The 25,402-nt window shown below is 52.1% G+C and overlaps 1 protein-coding gene across 6 annotated transcripts in view; it reads right to left on the reverse strand.

The window, feature by feature from the left end:
* The window catches only part of LOC102455798 (dedicator of cytokinesis protein 2-like), a 427,487-nt gene that overhangs the window by 256,676 nt on the left and 145,409 nt on the right, over nt 1-25,402 (reverse strand). For all 6 annotated transcript variants that reach the window (XM_089777669.1, XM_089777670.1, XM_089777667.1 and 3 more), the window contains exons 20-23: nt 25,294-25,383; nt 9,325-9,425; nt 8,904-9,038; nt 5,647-5,758 (exon numbers count right to left, since the gene is read on the reverse strand). In XM_089777669.1, coding sequence (XP_089633795.1) covers nt 5,647-5,758; nt 8,904-9,038; nt 9,325-9,425; nt 25,294-25,383 — 438 coding nt within the window. The remainder of the gene's footprint in view (nt 1-5,646; nt 5,759-8,903; nt 9,039-9,324; nt 9,426-25,293; nt 25,384-25,402) is intronic.

A 25,402-nucleotide genomic window follows, 5' to 3' on the forward strand; every position in this document is an offset into this window, starting at 1 on the left:
GAGCATTGGCCTACTAAACCCAGGGTTGTGAGCTCAATCTTCAGGGGACTATCTGGGGCAAATCTGTCAGGGAGGGTGCTTGGTCCTGCTATAAGGGTAGGGGACTGCACTTGCTGACCTCTCAAGGTCCCTTCCAGCTCTATGAGATGGTATGTCTCCATATATTATTGTTCTCTGAGCCTTTGGTAGGTGCTATATTTGGCTCTCTAAAAAGGGGGCATGTAATGCCCATAGTCTGGAGGATCATGTGGGAGTCCCTCATAGAATAAAGCACTTCATCTGTTTTCGCAGCAAACAGGTTGGTCTTGTTGAAGAGGAGGTCCTCGACTTTCTATTGAAGATCCCTCAGTACTCCAGGTGCTTGGAGCCATGATATTCTGCACATCACAATAGCTGAGGCTGTGATGCGGGCAGCAGTGTCAGCTACATCCATGTGAGACTGTAATGCCGCGTGGGAGATGGTATGCGCTTCCTGCATGACATTGAGCAGGATTGGCCTCTTGTGCTCGCTGCTCTGAAGATCAAGGTGGCTGAAGAGTAGACCTTGTGCCCCATGATGTCTATTTGTTTATGATCCTTATCTTGTGGTGTAAACCTCATGTTAGGCTGTCTCGTCTTGTGTCTGACTGAGTTGACTACTAGGGAGTTTGGGGGAGGGTGTTTAAAGAGTAAGTCCATGTAGTAAAATATTTGTGGTCAGCCCTCTTATTGGTGGGGGGTAATGGACACTATGTTATCAGCAGGATCCATAATAGCCTCATCCATGGGGAGAGCGATCCTGGAGGATGTGGAGGGCTGTAAGGTGTGCAACAGGCGATGTTTCTCCTGGACCTCCTGCAGATCCCATTCCTGTGCAAGAGCAACTCTTTTAAAAAGTTCTTGAAACTGTTCAGAATTGTTGGATGGAGGCAGAGGAGTAGAAACAACAGCCTTGTCCAGCACGGAGGAAGAATTGAGCAGGGGGACCCCTTCGGACAGAGAATCATCGACATCAGTATGGATGGGCTCCGGAGAGTTCGGTGTTGTGGCGGATGGTGTGAGTTGGGGAGACGGGTGGTCCTCTGGATGTTGCTGAGGGAGCCATGTGTTGGCCCTTACGAGACGACCCGAGTCCCAGAGGTGCCATTGGATAGGAGGGCAGTGGGTATGGAGGTGGGGGTAGGTAAGCGCATGTGGTGGGACCAGACTCCCGGGTGAGTACAGCTGAGCTGGAGAGGGCTCTGATGAGAAGCGGCTGTGTGGGCCGGTGCTGGCTTTGCTGCGGGAGATTGATGGAATCACTGATCAGTGTGCGTGCACGGAGTACACCAATGAGCACGGAGAGGGCGGTGCCAATAAGGGTCAGCTAGCTGGAGGCAAACAGCACCCTGGGCAAACTCGTGGTGGTGTAGGGCTTGGTGCCACTGGCAACCACTGTCGGTGACAGTTGTTTCAGAGCAAGCATGTCGGTATGAGGTCTGTTGGCTGCCACATCCGGGAGTGCTGGTCTGTGCTCGGAAGTATGGCGGGTTCAGCCGGTACAGTAGGTGCCGATTGTTTGTGTCTGGGCTGACAGTGGGCCCTCTCAGGTGGTACTGCTGCCTTAGATGGTGCTGTTCCCGAAGTGCTGGGCCTGTCTCCGATGCTCTTGTGTCTGACAGGCTTCTCCCAGACACTTTATACACGAGGCAAGCCCACTGGACACAGGCATAGGTCTCAGCAGGACTCACGGTGTTTGAAGCCTGGGGATCCAGGCATGAGGCGAAAACGAGGCACAGGTGAACAATGGAGAAAAAAATTGGGGGGGATATAGTGTTGGGAGGATGGAATGATGAGGAAAACTGAGGACAACAAACACTTCATGGAGTTTGTTTTGTTGGTCAAAACAGAGGCAAGAAAAGAAGCTCCGTCTGCCGCAGTGGATGGTAGAGAAGGAACTGAGGGAGCCATGCTGCATGCATGCGCCTAACGAACACCAGCGGCACGAGGAGGCACCAAGGTATGTGCACAGCACAGCAAGGCACTGCTGGAAGAGTCTCCGGTCACCAGCACGAGGATGCACGAGCACCCACGGGGATATCAGTTGGAGAAGTGCTCTTTGTGACTGGTTTGGTGCCTTATAATGAAGGACCCCCAGTCTTGGGCTGGAAGTAACCCTGGGTATGTCTACACTACCCTCCTAATTCGAAATAGGAGGGTAATGTAGTCACACCGCAATTGCAAATGAAGCCGGGATTTGAATTTCCCGGGCTTCATTTGCATAAAGCCGGCCTCATTCCACGAGGAGTACAGCTAGTTCGGATTAGGAAGCCTAATCTGAACTAGCTACTCCGTGCCGCATGTAGCTGCGCGGCACGGGGTTCGAACTGCCGGCATTTAAAAATGGCGCCGGCCGGCTTTATGCAAATGAAGCCCGGGAAATTCAAATCCCAGGCTTCATTTGCAACTGCGGTATGACTACATTACCCTCCTATTTCGAATTAGGAGGGTAGTGTAGACAGACCCCCTGTTTCTAAACAATTTGCCCTGATACGACCCTCTCAGTGCCCCTAGAACTGTCATATTACACCTCCCAGGCTTTCTGGAAATCTAAGTACACTAGAGCCACTGGATCCCCCTTGCCCACATGCTTCTTGACCCCCTCAAAGAACTCTAGTAGATTGGGGAATCATGACTCCCCTTTGCGGAAATCACATTGACTCTTCCCCAACGAATTATGTTCATCTATGTGTGGTGGCAAGGTCCTTGCCCAGGCCCCTCGCCTTGGGACCCAGCCCTTCTTGGATTGCCAATCAATTGGAGACCCTTTCTGGTGTAGTCACCTGGGCCTTTACCGTCCGTGCTAATTTCCCACCACCTTCTATTTACAGATCTTCGGTTTTCCAGCAGCTAACTCAGCCAGCCTCTCCCTTGGGCTTGGGCACACACACAGCCACCCCCTGGCTCCTCACCCTTCCCCTTTCACTTCCCCTCAAGCAGCCTTATCTAGCTCTCTGGCTAACGAGGCCCACAGCTGCTTCCATTAGCCCATCAGGCCTGGGCTTGCTTAGCTGGCAGAAACTGGCCTTTTCAGCCAAGCTGTAGTGGCAGAGCTCTGCCACAGTGTCTAATAATTCTATTCTTTGCTATAGTTTCAACTGCACTGAAACTTACTTAACCTTACTTCAGCCAGTACAGAAGTTAGACTTACTGACCTGTAATTCCTAGGATCCTTTTTAAAAGGTGGCATCACATTAGCTATCCTCCAGTCATCTATTTCAGAAGCTGTTTTAAAGGACAGGTTAGAAACTCCAGTTAGTAGTTCTGCAATTTTACATTTGAGTTCTTTCAGAGCTCGTGTGAATGCCATTGGGTCCTGATTACTCGTTTAGCTTATCCATTTGCTCCAAAACCTCCTCTACAGACACCTCAATCTGGGACAATTCCTCAGATTTGTCACTTAAAGAATGGCTCAGGTTTGCGAATCTCCCTTAGATGAAAAGAATTTGTTTAGTTTCTCTGCAAGTACTTTATAGTTCTTGAATGCTCCTTTAGCATCTCAATCATTCAGGGTGTATCTATACAGCACCTTAAACTCAAAATAAGATACGCAATTTGTGCCACACAAATTGTATATCTTTAGATACTATTTTGAAATATCATATTTTGAAATTTGGCATATCTACACAGTGCCAAATTTAGAAATAATGCACTATTTCAAGATATCCATTAACTCCTGTGGAGCGAGGGTTATATAGGATGCCAAAATAGCACACCCGTTATTTCGAAAAATACTTTGAAATAATGGATGGCTTGTTAAGACGTAGGGTAGCTATTTTGGGATACCTCCGGTATCCCAGAATAGCTGTGCAGTGTTACATACCCCAGTGGCCCCACTGGCTGCTTAGCAGGATTCCTGTTTCTGATGTACTTAAAAATTGCTAAAGCGATGAGGAGTCCTGTGGCACCTTATAGACTAACTGAAGTGTAGGAGCATAAACTTTCGAGGGCAAAGACCCACTTTGTCAGATGCATGTCACATGCATCTGACGAAGTGGGTCTTTAACTGAAGTGTAGGAGCATAAACTTTCGAGGGCAAAGACCCACTTTGTCAGATGCATGTCACATGCATCTGACGAAGTGGGTCTTTGCCCTCGAAAGTTTATGCTCCTACACTTCAGTTAGTCTATAAGGTGCCACAGGACTCCTCGTCGCTTTTGCAGATTCAGACTAACACGGCTACCCCTCTGATACTTAAAAATTGCTATTGCTTTTTGAGTTTTTTTGCTAGCTGTTCTTCAAATTCACAACTTCTGGCAAACAGACTAGGGAGACCACTCTTGCCCATCCTGGTTAACAGCCATTGATATCCTTCACGAATTTATCCAGTCCCTTTCTAAATTTTATGAATACCTTGGTCTTCACACTATTCTCTTGTAAAGAGTTCCACAGGCCGACTGTGTGTAGCGTGAAGAAATACTTCCTTTTGTTTGAAAGCTGCTACCTCTTCATTTCATTTGGTGACCTGTAGTTCTTGTGTTATGGAAATGAGTATATAATGCTTTATTCACTTTCTGTACACTGCTTATGATTTTATAGACCTCTATCCTATCCACCTTAGACATCTCTTCCAAGATGTCTTTTTAATATCTCCTCATATGGCAGCTGTTCCACAGCCCTGATCATGTTCTGCCTTTTCCAATTCCTATACGTCCTTTGAGATGGGGCTACCACATCTACACACCATATCCAAGATGCAGGCATACCATGGATTCATATACAGATAATGTGTTGTGTTCTATCTTTTTGTCTATCCCTTTCTTAATGACCCTAACATGGTGTCTGCTTTTTGACTGGCGTTGAACAATCAGTGGATGTTTTCAGAGAAATAGCCACAGTGACTCCTAACTCTCTTTGTTGAATGGTAACAGCTAATTTAGACCCCATCACTTGTCTCGTACAAAAACCAAGACGCTGTTGTTCAGCATGAGAGGCAGTAGTCTCAGCACACCAGCAGCCAAACTGTTATCAAGTTTTTTATAGGCATCATGGCAATGAAGAATTTCAAGAAGTATAAGATGATCTCTTAGCAGTTGTTTATGGAGAGCTTCTCCCCACCAAGAGGGGAAGCACCAGGAAGAGCACAAAGGGGCTCCTTCGGAAATTGGACAGGTGGATGATGGAAGGTGGGAGTCAACATCTCCATGTTATAGGAGAAGTGACAAGTATGGTGGGGATAGGCTAGGAAGAGTCTTGAAATGTAAGACAAGAAGCTTATGTTTGGTGTGGAAGAGAAAGGGTAGCTAACAGAGGAGCTGTGTGAGTTCCTCCCTTTCTGCCAGGCATGGCACTGTACTGACAGGGAAGGATTCTGACATGGTAATACTTTAATTGCACCAATTCTGTATCATGCAGCTCCTCTTAATCCATCTAAGCATGTGTAACAGGATGGGAAAGCCTAATACCCTGCATAAAAGCACAGGCACTGTTAGAGTGGATCAGCTGGGTAGTCACTCTCATTCTGTACGGTGCCTGACAGAGGGCAGCAACAGAGGCTTCAGAGAATGATGCGCACACAAGATACACAAACCCACTCCCGTATATCTACCCCCTTCAGAACCTTGCTGGGGTTTCAGCTGTTGGGACCCAAACGGATATAACAGGGCCAGGACTTCTCACCCTCCTCACCTGGGACAGCAGGGTTGGGCCCTCCAGGGTGGATTTCATCAGCTGGTTGACAGACAGGAAGAATTGCTGCAACGATGCCTGGAATTCGGCTTTTTCTTTCCCTTCATAGAGTCTGAAGCAAAACAAGCAGAACAAACATCACACCCCTGTTCACTACAGCAACCTTCTTAGCGCTGACATAATAAAGGATATATCCAAGGAGGCAAGAGTGTTTCCTACATGCCTGTTCAGACTTCATAAGCACATACAAATGGCCACACGGGGTCAGACCAATGGTCCATCTAGCCCATTGTCCTGTCTGCCGACAGTGGCTGATGCCAGATGCTTCATAGGAAGTGAACAAATCAGGACAAATGATATGATCCATAGCCTGCCATCCAGTCCTAGTTCCTGGCAGTCAGAGGCTTAGAGATGCCCAGTGCACGGGTTTGCATCTCAGACCTTTGTGGCTAAGCGCCATTGATGTACCTAGCATCCATTAATCTACCTAATTCTATTTTAGACAAGTTACTTTTAGCCTTTTCAGCCCTTTCTCTGAGTCCCACAGGTCAACTGTGTGAAAAAATATTTCCTCATTTGTCATCAACAGGCTGCCTATTATCTCATTGGGTGACTCTGGGACCTTGTGTCACGTGAAGGGGGAAATAACCGTTCCTTATTCGCTTTCTCCAGACCATTTGTGATTGAATAGACCTCTAGCTCATCATCTCATTTGCAAGACGAACAGCCCCAGCCTTTTTAATCTCTCCTCTTATGTCACCTGTTCCAGACCGCTAATCATTTTTGTTGCCATTAGAATCATAGAACCCTAGGGCTGGAAGAGTGGAGAGGGAGGGCCTGGAGCCCTCTACCAAGGGATGTAACCTCCTCCCCTAATAGAGGCCAGTTAGGGCTCATCTAGACTACGTGGAACAGTTGAAAAAGGATATGCAAATTCCACAGGATCTTCCGATCGTGCTTTTGAAAGTAAAAGTAGTTTAGACGCGGCTTTTTCAGCGAACGCCCCCCCCTTGTCGAAAAGCCGTGTAGACCTCATTTTTTGAAGAGGAGCAGCTTTTTGATAAGAACATAAGAACGGGCGTGCTGGGTCAGACCAAAGGTCCATCTAGCCCAGTAGCCTGTCTGCCCACAGCGGCCAGCACCAGGTGCCCCAGAGAGGGTGGACCGAAGACAACAATCAAGCGATTTGTCTCCTACCATCCCTCTCCGGCCTCTGACAAACAGAGGCCAGGGACACCATTTTATCCCCTGACTAATAGCCTTTTATGCTATTAACTTTTATGCTATAAATGGTGGGTTCGCTGAAAAAAGCTGCATCTAAACTACTTTCACTTTCAAAAGCTCTGCTTTTGAAAGTATGATCAGAAGAAGATATCGGAAGATATCCTGGGGAATTTACATATCCTCTTTCGACTGTTCCACGTAGTCTAGATGAGCCCTTACTGACTCTGGCGTTTGAGCTGCACTGCCCTGCAAACAGGGGCGAGTTACTGACTGTAGCTCTTGGGCTATACTGCCCTGTGAATCAGGGTGGGTTTGCTGATTGAGTAGGCCATTCAGCCATAGAACTGTGGGGGACCCATAGACATGGCTTGGAGGGAAAAGGCCAAGAATTACATGGGTGTTGCCAGAAGGGGGATAGGCACACTCACCTCGCACTAGGAGGGGTTGTCCCCAACTGCGTCACAGCCCCTTATCAAACTCTACCATTGTCAATGGTGCATCCAGCATTCTCCATCTATGGCCGGAGAGGAGGGACAAAAGGAAGGGAAGAGGGCAACCGAGCTTCAGTCAGGAGGGTGACTGCTAGTGCTCACTTTAGGAATTTTGGCATGGGGGTTCATAGGCAGCAGGCTTAAAACAAACCAAAGGAAATATTTCTTCACAGATGGCAGACACCCTGTGGAACTCCTTGCCAGAGGATATTGTGAAGGGCTAAAACAATAAAGGGATTCATAGAAGAGCTAGATCAATTCATGAAGGCTAGGTCCATCAATGGTATTAGCCAGGCTGGGCAGGGATGGTGTCCCTGGCCTGTGTCAGAAGCTGGGAATGGGCCACAGGGAGAGGGGAATCACTTGACGATTCCCTGTTCTGTTCACTCCCTCTGGGGCTCCCGGCCTTGGCCAATGTTGGAAGACAGGACACTGGGCAAGATGGACCCTTGGCCTGACCCAGTGTGGCTGTTTTTATGAGATAACCCCACCTGAATGGGGTTGTGAGGGACTCTGCATTGTCCACACACAGAAGGCTAAGCTCCCTGTCAGACATTCAGTGAAGAGGGAGAGGTCGGAGACAGCCCTTTCCTTTTGGCTTTGGCTTTCTTGGCCAAGGTCTCTGCTTGAAGGGACACTGGTTGCTGCAACACCTTAGCATGGGAAAGAAAGCTGAGAGGAAAATCCCCCCAAAGACAAACTTAGAACTTGGCTGCAAATTGGACGGACAAATTATTGATCCAAACTGTTGGTTTGAAAGGTGGAATCCTTCCCCCAGGAAGGCTGCGCAAGACAACCTGTCATGGAGCAGTATGGCACAGCTGGCTGAATTTCTGGGGATAGAACATTTTCCCGATGCTAGTGGCAGACAGGTCTGGTTCCACCCGGAAGCTGCAAGCAGGCTGGGGACTATTACACAATGAAGGATTCAACACATTTCTCACATTGCATTGGAGACTTTCAAACACATTAATGGGAGAAAATTGTATTTATCAGCTTAATAAGTAACTTAATGTTAGACTCCGCGCTAATAATGATTAACTGCTGTCAAGAAATCATCATTTGCAGACTATCGATCGATCATTTGCACATCACTGAATTTCAACTGCCCTTAGAGTGGAAGATGACTACGGTTTAACCATGACAACACCACTAGTTTAGGGCAGGAGAACAAAACACACTATATCCCACTGAAAATAGAAGGGGACTTCAGGAAAGCAAAATGTAAGTGCATGGGTTAGAATTTGGCTAGACAATCATCATTAACACTGTGACACCTACAGAAAGAGCCAAAGAACCCGACTGATCATGAATCAAAGTGACCGCTGCTTGACAGCCAAGAGGTGGCACCAAGAGCAGCGCAGAGCTAGGCCAGTGGTGTTGACATGAACTCAACATTAGGGAAACACTGCTCCTGCCCCTGCACCACTTCCTACAGCACCTGGAGTCCTTCCTGTAGGTTTCAAACCCAAGTACTGAGCTGGCCTGGACCTGCTGAGCTTGAACTGCAGCCTGCCTGCTGGAAATATTCAGGACACTTACTGGGCAAAGAGGTGCCTGGAGCGGACAATGAATTTGAAGATGTACTCCAAGGTTTTGAAGGTGCGTAAGAGCGAATCGCAGGGCTCCCCTTGGCTGGCGGAGTTCACATACTGAGTCAGCACCGAGATCAGCTTCCTGCAGAGTGGAGACAGATGGGGAAGTTAGTGTGCCTCTTCAATCTGCCCTCCCTACCACAGAGCCTGGGCTCCCGTAGTATCCCACTCAGGCCTGAGCGGGAGGGAAGCTCAGTGAAGAGGGAGGAGCCTGCTCCAGTGCAGGAGTCTCTTCAGATTATCCTGACACCCGCAGCTCCAGAGCATCCCACGGTACCTCAGGTTTCTGATCTGCTGGCTCCGCGGCAGGGAGGAGACAGGCACGAGGCCCCTATGTAGCAGAGGCAGGTTCATGTCCTGACACTTACTTGTAGGCCAACGTGGCACTGAAGTGCTGCTGGATATAGGCCTCCAGAACAGCATTGAAGTGATGAAACTTCCTGTCAGCAATGAGCCCCACAATGAAAACCTGTGGGGGAAAACCAAGCAGGTGTCAGCAGTGATGTGGTACCAGGTCCGAATGCCTGGAGACTAGGATGGGGGGCATGGTCTCCTGCTAACAGAGCCAGTCCCTAGAGAGGGGGGTGAGCCCCACCACAGACGGTCCCTGGCTCCTGGATACCAAGGAACGGGGTTCACATTAGAGCCTACCCCGAGTCCACCCTTTCTGTCCAGAATGGTAAACATCACAGAGAGCTGCAAACATGAAATGAGCTGCAAGGTGCCGACGTATCTGGGATGGGACCTCCATACCATATTGCCATGCAAGGGGTTAACAGAGCACTAGGGAGAACAGCCAATAGAAGGGTCTGTCTACACTACAAAGTTAATTTGAACTAACAGACGTTAGTTCGAATTAACTTTGATAGGCGCTACACATACAAACCGCTAGTTCGAACTTAATTGGAACTAGCGGAGCGCTTAATTCGAACTAGGTAAACCTCATTCCACGAGGACTAAGCCTAGTTCCAATTAAGTAGTTCGAATTAAGGGCTGTGTAGCCACTTAATTCGAACTAGTGGGAGGCTAGCCCTCCCCAGCTTTCCCTGGTGGCCACTCTGGGCACCACCAGGGAAACTCGTCTTCCCCGCTCCCGGCCCCGGAGCCCTTAAAGGGGCACGGGCTGGCTACGGTGCCCATGCCAGGTGCAAGCCTGCCAGCACCCAGCCAGCAGACCCTGCACCTGGCACGGCACGAGCCAGCCACCCGCTGACACCCAGCCCTCCGCCTCTTCCCGGGACCAGGCTGGCAGCTCCCGGGAGCCTGCCCAGGTCCGCAAGAGGCGGGCGCCAACCTGGTCTAGTGCGGACATCGTAGACCTCATCCACGACCTCCGCAGTAGGCACAGGAAAGTGGCCATCTAGGGCAGGAGAGCTGCCAGCCTGGCCACCCAGGAGCAGGTTTGCATGAAAATCAGGGTGGTCCAGTGAGACCCCCCGACCCTGAGCCCTGAGCTTAGAATGGCCGTACTGGGTCAGACCAAAGGTCCATCTAGCCCAGTAGCCTGTCTGCCGACAGCAGCCAACCCTAGGTACCCTGGAGGGGATGGACCGAAACAATGACCAAGCCATTTGTCTCGTGCCATCCATCTCCAGCCTTCCACAAACAGAGGCCAGGGACACCATTTCTACCCCCTGGTTAATATCACTCCATGGACCCAGCCTCCATGAATTTATCTAAATTTTCTTTAAACTCTGTTATAGTTCTAGCCTTCACAGCCTCCTGCAGCAAGGAGTTCCACAGGTTGACTATTTGCTTTGTGAAGAAGAACTTTTATTAGTTGAAGCCTGCTACCTATTCATTTCATTTGGTGTCCTCTAGTCCTTCTATTATGGGAACTAATGAAGAACTTTTCTTTATGCACCCTCTCCACACCACTCATGCTTTTATAGACCTCTATCATATCCCCCCTCAGTCTCCTCTTTTCTAAGCTGAAAAGTCCCAGTCTCTTTAGCCTCTCTTCATATGGGACCCGTTCCAAACCCCTGATCATTTTAGTTGCCCTCCCCTCTCCCACTCTCTCTTCCCCTCTCCCACCTCCTTTTCCCAGTCTCCCTGAGTTTTGTTCAATAAAGGGAGTTTCTGTTTTTGAACACACGTGTCATTTATTTTGTACATCAGGAAGGGGGGCTAGGGAGGAGTAAGTGGAAGGAGGAATGGGGTACGAGCCCCCGATGGGGAGGACTGGGGTGGCTCTGCGGGCTCCTCGGGTTGGAAGCTCTCCTGCAGCCCCCCAACTGACCCCCCTCCCCGGATGGCAGCCTGCGGTAAGTGCAGCCGGGCCGATGGCCGAGTGCTGTGATGAGCCAAGTGTGGGCACTCAGGGCACTCCAAGACAGGACTGCTTTGCTGTCCCTCATCGAGGTAGACAAGCAAGCGGGGAACCCTGAGAACTGTCTGTCCGTGGTGGGGGTCGGGTTCCTTTAAGCACAGCCCTCGGCTAGCCTGAGACAGCAGCTCCACGCTCTAAGTCCTAACCTGATGCCCTGCTGGCACTGCTCCAGCCATCCTTAACCTCTGTTCAGGGTCCACTCAATGTGGACATGCTAGTTTGAATTAGCAAAACGCTAATTCAAACTAGTTTTTAGGTCTAGATGCCTTAGTTCGAATTAGCTTAGTTCGAATTAACTAATTCGAATTAAGTTAGTTCGAATTAGTGCTGTATTGTAGACATACCCCCAGAGAGGGGAATCACAGATGGCGGCCCAGACAGAGGGCCGAGTCAAGAAGTGGGGACTGAGAGATGCCCTAGGTGGAAGCAGAGTCCAGAGCGCTGGTGTGCAGATCAGGGGTGTCAGACTCAAGCTAATCCCCAGCACAGCCAGGAGGAGGCATCACTATGGCGATGAGGGCAGCTTCCCAGCCCCAGATTACTGAATCTAGGCAAGGCATTTTACTGATGAGGTGGGCACCCCTGGCACTTCAGAAAGTCGGCGCCTATGGCTGCATGCCTCAGTGCTCCAAAGCCACCAGGCCCCACTAGTAACCATTCCATAAAACCAGAAAAGCTTTACAGGACCCCTGACGACAGGTGTCAGCTGCTACTTCTACAGACTGTTCTCAGGACACCGCTCAACTGACTGACCTGGCAAAACAAAGAACTACACAGGGAATTCCCACTCTGGCCGCCGGCCAGCACTGCAGGGCACATGGGTGATGCTCCCCTCATGCCGTCATATTTGCCAGGACCGGTCATGATGGGCGACATGGTATGAAAACCTGACAGATGTTAGAACTGTGAGTGTTCAGGTCTGATTACTGCAGGCAGCAGCCAGTCAGTGTATCTCCTATTGTAAGGCAACAGCTGTGTGGCTGGATTGGAGCTTCTGTGACTGTATAGCTCACTAGACAGGAAAGGGGTATTAACTGGTGTGAAGTGCTGGGCTCCAACCAAAGGGGTTACACGCTGCCCAATAGCAGACAGAGGAGCAAGGGACATTACAGGGGAGAAAAGGCATTTTGTTGTTCTGCCCTCCCCATAGCACGAAGAGGAGTTGTGCGAGTGAATTCCTCCCCTTAGCTGAGTTGGCAGCTCAGAGTACAAGGGAGAAGACGGACTAATCCCCCCTCCCCTCAAGAAGGAATTTATCCCTGTGGCTATGTACACCGCACTGCTCTTCCTGAAAAAGCGACGCAAATTGCAAACTGCAATTTGCATCGCTTTTTCCACTTTTTTTGGAAGAGGCTTTTCCGACATTTGGCCCATCTACACTGGGCCAAACGTCAGGAAAAAAAACCCTCTTGTAAAATGAGGTTTACAGGGATGTTGAAAAAGCATGTCTGCTCTTCTGGAAAATATTTCGGAAGAGCAGATGAATTCACTGGCCATGGCAGAGTTTCTGGGACACCTCTGGTACTCCAGGAACACTCTGCAGTGTAGACAGCCTGTGTTGCTTGGCCTGGGGGGCAAGGGTTCTAGGAATAAGCAAAGGATCACCAGCTGCTTAGCCTGGATTAGCCCTAAAGAACAGAAGCTTCTGTTAGCACTGGAAACAGAAGACTGGAAGTCAGTTGTGTGTGTGTGTTTACTTGCTTTAATCCTATAAAGAACTCTTATTCCCTTGTCCCAGAAAATAAATCTTAACACTGGGGTAAAGTATGTAGAGAACATGGGGGGGAGGGTCCGGCGCCAAACAGTAGCAGAGGGAGGCGATCGTGGCGAGGGAGGGCAGGCGGTGAGGAGGTGCCGGCTCAAGGAAAGCAGGCCGGGTATCTAGACACGGCTGGGGGAAGGGAACCAGTGTGCCCACGGGTGCCGGAGTGGCAGGCCCACAGCACTTGCTACAGGACTCAGCAGAACAAAGGAGGGGCGGGGAGCCAAGCACCGGGGCCAAGAATGGAAAGGGCCCTACCGCAACTGAGGCTGGGGACAGCAGCAGCAGCAATGCTGGGGCAGGGGACCCAGGGGGAAGTGAACCACCCCTCACCCCAGTGCCCCACAAGAGCTGCACCAACCACTGCCTAGGAACCCTGATGGAAAATGGGCCCCTCAGAAACTCCACCTCAACACAGAGCAGGCTGTGGTGAGAGGACCCCAGGAGCTGCCGCCTCCCCTCCTCTGACCCAGGGAGAGCAGCAGCAAGAGCAGTGAAGTCCAGGTCTGCAGTAGAGAAGAAAAAGGGGCCAGGTGGACCCCCAAGAAGATGAAAGGGGGGTGTCCTCCCCCTTCCCAGGCCCCCACGGCCAGCCCCAGTACCCTCAACAGCTAGCTGAGGTGAAGGGGTAGAGGGAGGAAGCTGCCTGCAAAGAAAGCAGGTCAAGAGAAGAGGAGGCCTGGCCCAGAAAAAGGGTGTAGCCAAGGCCAGCCTGCCACAGCAAAAGTAACCCCTCCCCATCCCACACACACACCCCTCCCAAAAAAGAAGAGGGGAGGAGCTCGGGGGGAGAATGTGTGACAGATCTAAGCCAGCAGCCTGCCACACTCGGGTCCTATTTGGTGTTTGGGGGGTGGGCAGGCGCCAGCCCGCCCACATCTAAAGGACTCCTCCCAGCCTACGGCGAGGGTCCGCAGCGCCCAGAAAACCAACTACAGTAATTACTTGGGACAAAAAGAGAAAACAGGGACAGGCGTGAAGATCAGAGGGCTAAAGCGAGGGAACCGGATGGGGACACCGAGCAGAGAACCCTGGACAGCGTCCACGGCCCCCGAAGATAGAGAGAGCCAGCGGACGCCGCCCAGTGGAACTCTGCCCAGATACGTGAGCGGATGCAGGAACGGAAATAGGCCCCAGTCGCAGGCCCCTCCCTCGGCCAACCTCTGCTCCCTGGTTTTGTAAACTGCCAGTGTGGTCATAGCCAGGAGGAGGCTGAGAGGTCTCCAAGGACTCAGCCCAGATGCTGGCAAGGTCTGGGCTGAGGACGTCCCAGAAAACACAGTAGAACTCCATGGTCAGCCCACCCATGCCCAGGGGTTTGTTGGTGGACAGGAGACGGAGGGCTTCTGAGAACTCAGCCAGAGAAAGGCAGTTCTAGCCGGTCCCAGATGCCCGCACTGACCGTTGGGAGTTTGTTCGAGAACCCTGAGGGCGTTGGTCGGATCCGGGGAGAACAGAGAGAGGCGTAGAAGGCATGAGCCCTCTTGCACATCTCCACCGGATCCGAGAGGGGGGCACCATCCCCTGCCAGAAGGCAGACAATGTGCTTTTTAGCCCCCCTCTTTCTCCAGGGCGTAGAAGAAGCGGGAGGCGCGATCCATCTCCCAAAGGAGATACATGAGAATGAACAAAGGCACCCCGGGCCCAAAGGTCCTCGAGGGCCCGGAGTTCCTCCTGCCTCTTCTGGGAAGGATCTCCGGGGCCGGTGGCCAGCCGCCTCTCTAGCTCTAAGACCTCCTGTTCCAACTGCTCTTTCACTGCATCTCTCTGCCGGCTGCCCCCTGGGTGTAGCCACGTGCGCACCTACCCCACATTCCATCACTGCCGCACCAAGGGCAAGGCACGCCTCCGCCCGCGCCAGGCCAGCCAGAACTCCTGGAAGGACGCTACGAAGCCCACCTCCTCCAACAGGCTGTTATTGAAATGCCAGTAGGCTGGCCCTGGCCCTGGCCTCTCCGAGGAAAGAGAGGCTGTCAGGCCACCAAGTGGGAGTCCAAGAAAGGGGCCAGCCGAATGCTGGAGGAGTGGGGGCCTGGAAGAGATGATGACGGGAAAGATAAATGTGGTCCAACTGGGAGTGGAATGACCATTGACCCACGACCCGGACGTAGGTAAGCACCGTGTCCCCGCTCGGGTGGAGGTCTCGCCAGACATCCAGCAGGGAGTGATGGTCTATTATCTCCCTCAGGCCATCTGCAGCGGCCGGGCACTGCTTGGTCCCCGTTCGGTCCTGTTCCTCGAGGGTGCAGTTGAAATCCCCACCCAGCACCAGGCACTCGCGAAGATTCAGAGAGCCGAGGAAGGCAGATGCCTGCTGATAGAAATGGAGCCTCTCTGGCTGGACATTGGGGGCGTAGATGTTAATGAGATTCAATGTCAGCCCCTCCATCCAAACCCGGAGGTGCAGCAGGCAGCCCTGCACGACCTCGGTGGTCCCCAGCACCTCAGGCTGCAGGTTCGGGGAAAACAGGGTAGCCACCCCAGCTTGATGGGCCGACAGGTGGCAGAAATAGAACCTGTCCCCCCACTCCAGCCGCCAGCTATCTTCGGCGGCCGACGCGGTATGGGTCTCCTGCAGGAAGATGACAGAGTACGCCCCATCCCAAAGGAAGGAGAGTACCGGACACCGGCAGAGACCCAGCCCACAGTCCCAGGTGTTCGGAGTGGTAAAGATAATCGGCGGCATTGAGAGGGCTGGGGAGGATCTCCGCTGGCAGTCCCCATTGGGCCCCGCAGCAAACCATGACCGTACCCAAACGCGAGCAGGGCCGCAGACCCGCTGGTAAGCCACAGTCTCCCGCAGCCCAGTCCCAAGATGGCCCTTACTGTCTGAAGGACAAGATGGAAATCTCCCAGTGCTGAAGGGCGAGAGCTACTCGGAGCCACGGATGGCTTCCAAGAAGTCGCGCATCTCACCCTTCAGCGCATCTGGCGTCGGGGTTGAACGTAGCAGCCCCGGGGGCGGCAGTAATGGAGTAAGGGGAGGAAAAGAGGTCAGGGAGGGGATCAGGAAAAGGAGGATTAGGGAAAAGACAAGGATGGGGGGAGCAGGAAGAGGGGTGGGAAGTTCAACTGGGAGAGGGAGTGGGAGCGGGGTGAGAAGCCTCTGCGGAGGAGTGCCGGGATGCGGTGGCAGCGGTAGGGGTAGTCAATATCTCCCCAGTGCGGGGCTCCGCACCACAGAGTGCAGCACCAGAGACCCCAGCGCTGGGGGTGATGGGAAGTGACAGAAGCTCCCGCCTGCTAGGAGCCTCCAGGGTTTCGGCAGCCACAGCTGAAGTGCTGCCAATGGCTGGACAGATGGTCGCACCCTGGGGCATCTCAGAGGCAGGGAGAAGGGAAGGCGGCGGGTCGGAAGGGGAAGGAGAGGACAGTTGATGTCCCTCCAGGACATGGTGATCCCCCTCTGAGGCAGCTGGGGTCAACCCCAAAGCCTCCACCTCCTAAGAGAGCAAGGCAAGCCCGCTGCCCGCCGCCAGGTGGTGGCCCTCGGCAGCAGCAGGGTCAGCGGCCGCCTCCTCAGCGAAGGTGGGGACGGAGGGAGCATTTTCCACGGACACTCCCCCTTTCACAGATCCCACAACTGCCGCGGTCACCTCGACTGCCCCACGGTGCTGTGAAGGATCCGGGGACTCAGAGGGAGTGACGGCTCCAGTGTCCAGCCCCACAGCTGCAGGGAGGTTGTCCTCCCCCTCAGTGGGCAAGATGGACACTGGGCACGTTTCCAGCACCTCCCCATGGCAAACTCCCAGCCCTCAGAGGAAGAGGGCTGGGCCTGAATGGGAGAAGAGCCAGGGGACAAGGGCAGCGGGAAGATGGGGGTTGGGCAGCAAGGGAAGGGAGACCTCCCCCTGAGGTAGGTCCTGCCCGAGTCCTGTCACTGACCCCGCCGCCCTCTCCTTTGCGAGCCTGGCCTTGTCGCTTTTGGCAATGGCAGCAGCACCCGCACATTTGTCTGGGCCCTGCGGAGCCCGAGCCGGACTGACAACAGTCATGGCTGGAGGAGGGGCAACCCCAGGGTCTGGACGATCAGGGCCACTGGCAATGGTGGGGCCGGTGCACTCCCAGGCTCCTCTCCGAGGCGGGCCACGGGGCAGTCCCTTCGGACATGCCCTGTCACCCGACAGAGAAAACTCGGGGCCTCCCCCATGGTGTGGTACACCCGGTACTGGGCCCCTTGATGGGACACCAGAAATGACCCTTCTAAGGCTTCTCCACCACGTCCCGCCGGCAGTAGTTGGATTTGTACCTGCCAGCAGAAGGACGGGACGTGGTGGAGGGTAAGACTCATAGACTCATAGACTTTAAGGTCAGAAGGGACCATTATGATCATCTAGTCTGACCCCCTGCACAGTGCAGGCCACAGAATCTCGCCCACCCCTCTTAGAATAATCCTCTCACCTATGTCTCAGATATTGAAGCCTTCAAATACTTTGAAGGCCCCAACATGCAGAGAGTCCTTCAGCTGTGATCTGTGCCCCATGCTACAGAGGAAGGCGAAAAACCTCCAGGGCCTCTGCCAATCTACCCTGGAGGAAAATTCCTTCCTGACCCCAAATATGGCGATCAGCTAAACCCTGAGCATGTGGGTAAGACTCACCAGCCAGACACCCAGAAAGTTCCCTATAATGAATAGTCAATTAGTTACCAAGATCATGTTATTTCATCCAACCATCCCCTTATCATAGAATCATAGAACTGGAAGAGACCTCAGAAGGTTGTCAAGTCCAGCCCTCCGCTCTAGGCAGGACCAATCCCATCTAAATCAACCCGGCCAGGGTTTTGTCAAGCCGAGACTTAAACACCTCTAGGGATGGAGACTCCACTACTTCCCTAGGTAACCCATTCCAATGCTTCACTACCCTCCTAGTAAAATAGTTTTTCCTAATATCCAATCTGGACCTCTCCCACCACAACTTGAGATCATTGCTCCTTGTTCTGCCATCTGTCACTACTGAGAACAGCCTCTCTCCATCCTCTTTGGAACCTCCCTTCAGGAAGTTGAAGGCTGCTATCAAGTCCCCCCTCACTCTTCGCTTCTGCAGACTAAACAGACCCAAGTCCCTCAGCCTCTCCTCGTAGGTCATATGCTCCAGACCCCTAATCATTTTGGTTGTCCTCCGCTGGACCCTCTCCAATGCGTCCGCATCCTTTTTGTAGTGGGGGGCCCAGAACTGGACACAGTACTCCAGATGTGGCCTCACCAAAGCCGAATAAAGGGGAATAATGACATCTCTGGATCTGCTGGCAATGCTCCTCTTAATGCATCCTAATATGCCATTAGCCTTCTTGGCTACAAGGGCACACTGTTGACTCATATCTAGCTTCTCATCCACTGTAACCCACAGGTCCTTTTCTGCAGAACTACTACTTAGGTGGTTGGTCCCCAGCCTGTAACTATGCTTGGGATTCTTCCATCCCAAGTGCAGGACTCTACACTTGTCTTTGTTGAATCTCATGAGATTTCTAGTGGCCCAATCCTCCAATTTGTCTAAGTCACTCTGGACCCTATCTCTGCCCTTAAGCATATCTACCTCTCCCCCTAGCTTAGTGTCATCTGCAAACTTGCTGAGGGTGCAATCTATCCCCTCATCCAGGTCATTAATAAAGATATTGAACAAAACTGGTCCTAGAACCGAACCTTGGGGTACTCCACTAGAAACCGACCGCCATCCTGACATCGAGCCATTGATCACTACCCGCTGGGCCCGGCCTTCTAGCCATCTTTCTATCCATCTTACCGTCCATTTATCCAATCCGCATTCCCTTAACTTGCTGGCAAGAATATTGTGGGAGACCGTATCAAAAGCCTTGCTAAAGTCAAGGTATATAACATCCACTGACTTTCCCATGTCCACTGAGCCAGTTACCTCATCATAGAAGCTAATCAGATTGGTCAAGCACGACTTGCCCTTTGTGAATCCATGCTGACTATTCCTGATCACTTTCCTCTCATTCAAGTGTTTCAAAATGGATTCCTTTAGGATCCCTTCCATGATTTTTCCAGGAACCGAGGTAAGACTGACCGGCCTATAGTTCCCTGGATCGTCCTTCTTCCCTTTTTTGAAGATGGGCACTACATTTGCCTTTTTCCAGTCATCTGGGATTTCTCCCGATCTCCACGACTTTTCAAAGATAATGGCCAAAGGCTCCACAATGACATTTGCCAACTCCTTCAGTACCCTTGGGTGCATTAAGTCTGGACCCATGGATTTGTGTACGTTTAGTTTTTCTAAATATTTCCTAACCTGTTCTTTACCCACCAAGGGCTTTCCATCTTCTTCCCATCTTGCGTCGCTTAGCACAGAAGTCCAGGAGCCGACCTTGTCCGTGAATACAGAGGCAAAGAAAGCATTGAGTACTTCAGCTTTCCCCACATCCTCTGTCACTAGGTTACCTCCTTCATCCATTAGGGACTGCACACCCTCTCTGATCACCTTCTTCTTGTTGACGTGCCTGTAGAAACCTTTCTTGTTATCCTTTACATCCTTAGCTAGTCGCAACTCCATTTGCGCTTTCGCCTTCCTGATAACCCCCCGGCATTCTCGAACTATACATTTAAACTCCTCCCTAGTCATTTGTCCAAGTTTCCACTTTCTGTAAGCTTCCTTTTTGTGCTTAAGTACACCAAGGATTTCCCCTGTAAGCCAATCCGGTCTCCTACCAGGTTTGCCTCTCTTGCTACGCGTCGGGATGGTTTCTTTCTGTGCCTTCAATAAGGCTTCTTTAAAATACTGCCAGCTGTCCTGGACTCCTTTCCCCTTCATGTTAACATCCCAGGGGATTCTGCCCATCAGATCTCGGAGGGAGTCAAAATCTGCTTTTTTGAAGTCCAAGGTGTGTATTTTACTACTCTCTTTCCTTCCTTTGGTCAGGATCCTGAAATCTACCATCTCATGATCACTGCTTCCCAGGTTGTCACCCACCTCTACGTCCCCTATTAGTTCCTCCCTGTTTGTGAGCAGAAGGTCAAGCTGAGCACAGCCCCTGGTCGGATCCTTCAGCACTTGTACCAAGAAGTTATCCCCAACATTCTCCAAAAACTTCCAGGATTGCCTGTGTACTGCCGTATTGGTTTCCCAACAGATGTCAGGGTGATTAAAGTCCCCCATGAGAACCAGGGCCTGCGATCTGGAAGCTTCGCTCAGTTGTCTGAAGAAAGCCTCATCTACCTCATCCACCTGGTTCAGTGGCCTGTAGCAGACACCAACCACAACATCACTGCTGTTTGCTCCTTTAAACCTGACCCATAGACTTTCAACAAGTTTTTCTCCCTCTTTATACTGGAGTTCAGAGCAATCATAGTGCTCTCTTACATATAGTGCAACTCCTCCTCCTTTTCTCCCCTGCCTATTCTTCCTGAACAATCTATACCCTTCCATGACAGCGCTCCAGTCATGCGAGTCATCCCACCAAGTCTCTGTTATCCCAATTAAATCATATTTCTTGGTCTGGGCCAGGGCCTCCAGTTCTTCCTGCTTGTTGCCCAGGCTTCTCGCATTAGTGTACAAACACTTCAGGTAACCAGTTGATTGCACTATCTTCTCCATTCGAAACTGGGGTCCTCCTTTCTTGCTCCTTGCTCTATGCATTTCTTCCCGGTATCTGACTTTCCCACTCCCCTCAGGGTTTTGGTCACCGTCCCCCGACGAACCTAGTTTAAAGCCCTAGTTAAAGGTCTTTGCAGCCCAAGGGAAGGTGACTTAGGACTGACGGAGGCCTCCCCAGGGCACAAAGGAAAGGCAGTAGGGCGGCATTGGGGAGGAAAAAACCACCCGTATGCCCAGGTCCTCCAAAGACTTGAGGGGAACGTGGATTCCCCTCTCCACCGTTTCCTGGGCAGCGGCCTTGGATGCCAGGAAGAATACCACCTTCCCGAACATCCTAGAGGCCACCACCACAGCTGCAGGCCCCACGACGCGTGCCAACGCCCGCACATAGGTCTCCACGTGGGGCGAGGCCGCCACCAGGAGACAACAGACCCTGTTCCTCCTGGTCGGGGTGGGAAAGGGGCTGCAGCCCCTGGGGATGGAATTCTGGGAGGCAGCTTGGGAGGCGGCAGGTGGCTACCTCGCGGCTACACCATCATCCCCAGAGCTGGTGGAAGGAACAGGGGAACGGGAAGGAGGGGAAGCCGCAGCCAACACAGCCGGGGAGTGAGCCCTCGCCACAGGAGGTTTTACCTTCCAGGTGGGGCTCTTTCCCCTTTTGGTCCCCCGGCCCTTCCTACACTTCAGGGGGGCCTTAATGATGACTGGAGGTGCCGCGGCAGGAGCGGTTGAGACCCCAGGGTCCTTGTCCATGTCTGCCCCCTCCACCATAGCGACACAGGGCCCGGCAGCCTCAGAGGAGTTGTTGTTTTTAGGGAGGGTTGGCAGGGGTGTCACTGTACAACCCCTTCATTGGGGTCATGGGTGGGGAGGGAAGATAAAACAAACAGTTAGGGGAGGACAAAAGCACCAGGGGAGGGAACAAGGAAGGAAAGGGAGGGGAGGGGAGGAAGGAGGTTCACTGCTCCCCCCACTAGGCTGAGGGCGACAATTCAGAAAGGGGAAAGGGAAAAGGAGTAAGGAGTGCAGCTCCAGCACAGGATGGAGAGAGCGGCTCCTCCGGCTGCACGGGGGGAAACGTGGGTAAGTTATTTTTTAAGGACCATGGGGACAAGCGAAGCTGTGTGTGTGGGAAGAGTAACTGAAAAAAGAGGGGGAAGCTCAGGCGCCAAACACAAGAACGGGGGCATGGGCACACAAGAGGATGGGTGGGACAAGCAGTGGAAAGGGAAGGCAGGTCGTGAGAAGATGCCTGCTGGGGGGAGATGACTAGACACGGCTAGGGGAAGGGAACCTGTGTGCCCACAGGAGCCTGAACAGCAGGCCCACAACACCAGCTGCAGGGCCCAACAGAGCAGAGGAGGGGCGGGGAAGCAAGCAGTGGGGCAGAGAATGGAAAAAGGCCCCTACAGCAACTGGGGTTGGGAAGGAGCAGCAGCAGAATGCAGGGGCAGGGGAACCACCCCCTGCCCCCAGCACCCCACAAGACCCCCACCCAAGGGTCCTGATGCAAAGGCCCCTTAGTTTACCCCCCCAACACAGGGCAGGCTGTGGGGAGAGAGAGCCCCAAGGGCTGCCCTAAAGCAGCCCCCTTACCTCCTCTGCCTCAGGGAAAGCAGCAGCAGGAATGGTGGAGGTCAGGCCTGCCAAGGTGAAGAAAAGGGGGGGGGCAAACTAGACTCCCAAAGAGATGGGAGGGGACCTCCCTCCAACCAGAGGCAGGACAGCAGAGACTCCCCCCCCCCCCCCCCCCCGCAACTAGCTGAGGTGAAGGTGGGCAAAGCTGCCTGCAAAAAGGCAGGTGGAAAAAAGGGGCCTGGCTCAGACTGTAGAGTAGCCAGGACTGGCCTGCCACAAAAGCAGCAGCCCCCCTCCACAGGCACCTCCTCCCAAAAAGGAAGAAGAGAGGAGGGGTGCAGGAGAAAGTGCAGCTCCCCAAGAGCAGGGGGCTGTAGAAACCACATGGCCGGCAGGTATGCAGGGCACTGGATAAAGGGCTTTCTCTTTCCAGAGTCAACTACTGGAGCCTGCTGCAAGAAAATGAAGGCAGGAGAACACCGGGGACTAATTAACTTGATTTCTCCCTCAGGCAAGTCACCCCACATCTGAGCCAATTACGGCCAGTGGGGATGCTTTAAAAGGCCTCCCCTGGGGACGGGGGGGGGGGGGGGACAAAGAGAGATGGACCAGGAGGAGGCAGGGCCGAGAAGGAGCTGTGTGAGAGCTGGTTATCAGGGACAGATGGAGATGTTTGGGGAAGTGACCCAGGGAAAAAGCTCCCCAGTCAGAAGGAAAAACAACCTTGATGGCTGCTGCTACTTTAGGGGCTGTGGGCTGGAACGCAGAGTAGTGGGCAGGCCTGGGTTCCTCCCAAACCTCTCTTCCTGATTCTGCCTGCCAGCACAGAGCCTGTCCCAAGAAGGGAGACCATGGTTTAAGGGTGACCCCCCCAATAGTCCTGGACTACCCTGGGGTGAGTATGGCTAGCGGTGGACCCTGTCTCCTGTAAAAAGAAAGGAGTTGTTTAGCACCACGGCCAGTCTGAGGCTAATATCCGCCCGTAGCACAAGACCCATGGGGCATGGCCAGAACGTCGCACAATCAGGAGTGGCCTGAGGCTGGCTGTGGCAGCTGCCGCTCCACGCGGAAGGTGCGATCGGTGCCCCCGCCTGCATGGCTGTCAATGGCTGTGATGTAATCATTGGGTTCCCCGGGCCAGCGGTGCCCTAGGTGACCGCCTAGTCTGCCTAGGCTCACGGGCCGCTCCTGCGCACAATACATAAGGAACGGAACAGATTATTATGGAGATCGTCTAATCCCTGTTGTTGGAGGCTTTTAGGAGCAGGTTAGACAAACATCTGTCATGCATGGTCTATGTATATTTAGTTCTGTTTCAGCATGGGTGGGGAGGGGCTAGATTAGTGCTTTGCAAGTGGGGTACATGCACCTCTGGGAGTACATGCAGGTCTTCTGAGGGTACATCAACGCCTCTAGATATTTGCCTTATTTTACAACAGACACCGTACGAAGTCAGTGCAAATGCAAATGTCTCACAGGCTTGTTTAGACGGCTCTAGGTACTAGTTGCTGACATGTAAGGGTAGTATTTCTATTCCAGTTGGCTTATTGATAACTCTATAGTGAGTAGGGAGGCTGTGGCACTTCAGGATTGTTATGGCTGATTATGTAAACAAGTAGCTTTTAAGTGAGAGGAAATGTGTGGTTCACAAAACACTCAGACTCCTGGGAGGGACTGAGAAGTCTGGAAGGCTGAGTGCCCCTGGACGAGGTGACCTCTTGAGGTCGCTCCAGCCCTATGCTTCCTGTCTGTAACTTACACTGCTCACTAGCCACCTCAGATGGGACCCTGACAGCCACTGCCCTGGGACGCCTACTGCTGAGCCCCTTGCTGCAGTGCTACTGGAGTCAGTAGTGACTTGGGAATAGGCACCCTCAGCTGAGTCACTTGGCCTACTGGCTCAAGCACAGGTGCCCCTAGCACTGCACTAAGGCATGGGGGAAATGCTCCCTACTGAATCTCACCACTGTGCAAGGCTCCATCCTAGTAACGCTCTGGGGCAGTGGCATATGTACTCCACAGGCAAGCTCAACCTTGCTGCTCCTGTGAGCTTGTTGTGACAATGAGGGTTAGCCAGCAGCCTGGGGACTAAGGGGTGAACTATGTCCCTTACCTAACCAGGTAGCCGGCAGCCAACAGAAATGTAGGTAGGAATGTCAAACTGGGACACAAGAATTTTGGGGGTTTTCCTTCCTTTGTCCCTGTTTCTCTCCAGTGACTGAGGGGGACAGACAACATGACTCTCTCCAAGAAAACTCTTCACCATCTGTAAGTAGGGTAAAGTTTAGATAAATCCGTTGGGTTTTATGGTTTGGGAATGGGAGTCTGATGTCTGTGCATTTAAAAATGGGTTTTCCTCTCCTTTGTAACTACGTTTTGGCCCATGGTGGAATCCCCTGTGAGTATATCAATTGGTGACACTTCCATCTAGCCATTATGCTTGTAACAGGAGTATTGTGCTGATAATAAAAGTTCTTTCTCTTTCCTTTTTATTAACCTGGTATTGGTTAATTTTTTGTGTGTCCTGGTTTTACTTGAGGGCTAAGATTTCCCAAGTGATTTTTTTTCCCCGTGGTTTCCTTATCATTTGAGGGGTGGCAGCAAATTTTTATCATCAAAATCTAGGTTTTTAAGATTTGGGGGGGCAGTTTTATACCAATGTCTGGAAAAAGAAGGTTTTGGGGTACTTTTGGGGGCCCCCACTTCTGCATTATTGTGCCAGAGTGGGGGGAAAAGCCTTGACAGAGCTCTACAAGGATCCCAGGCCATGGCTAGTTGGCTCCAGGTTGTTACATGATCTGATCAGGTATGGCAAATCCTGTACTAGAAATCTCAAGCATCTCTTCTCCCAGACTGATCTCTCTTGCTTTTTGAGGAATTCCTTTTGGATAGCATCAGTAGTTGCTCTGCTGGATCAGAACTGGCTGCTGAAGAAGAGCACGAAGTGGTCTGCCTCTCATTGATGTAGAGAGGAGAGAACGAGCTAATGAGCAGGTAAACAACTGAATGATTTTGGCAGTTGATAGCTCAATTGGTGGGAGCACAGAAGGATGCAGGATCAAGCCTGGCACCACCCATGCTCAGGGGTCAGCCAGAAGAAACAAGAGCTACTTACTAGTGCATCAAAGATGAGTGTATCGTAGACGTCAGTGGCTGAATTTTCCATCATAATTGAGAACAAGGCATCCAGGGTGTCCTGAAGGAACTGGGGGAGACACAAGAAG

This window comes from Pelodiscus sinensis, chromosome 4, assembly GCF_052426305.1.
Source record: "Pelodiscus sinensis isolate ZL-2025 chromosome 4, ASM5242630v1, whole genome shotgun sequence".
In the NCBI taxonomy this organism is placed as follows: Eukaryota; Metazoa; Chordata; order Testudines; family Trionychidae; genus Pelodiscus; species Pelodiscus sinensis.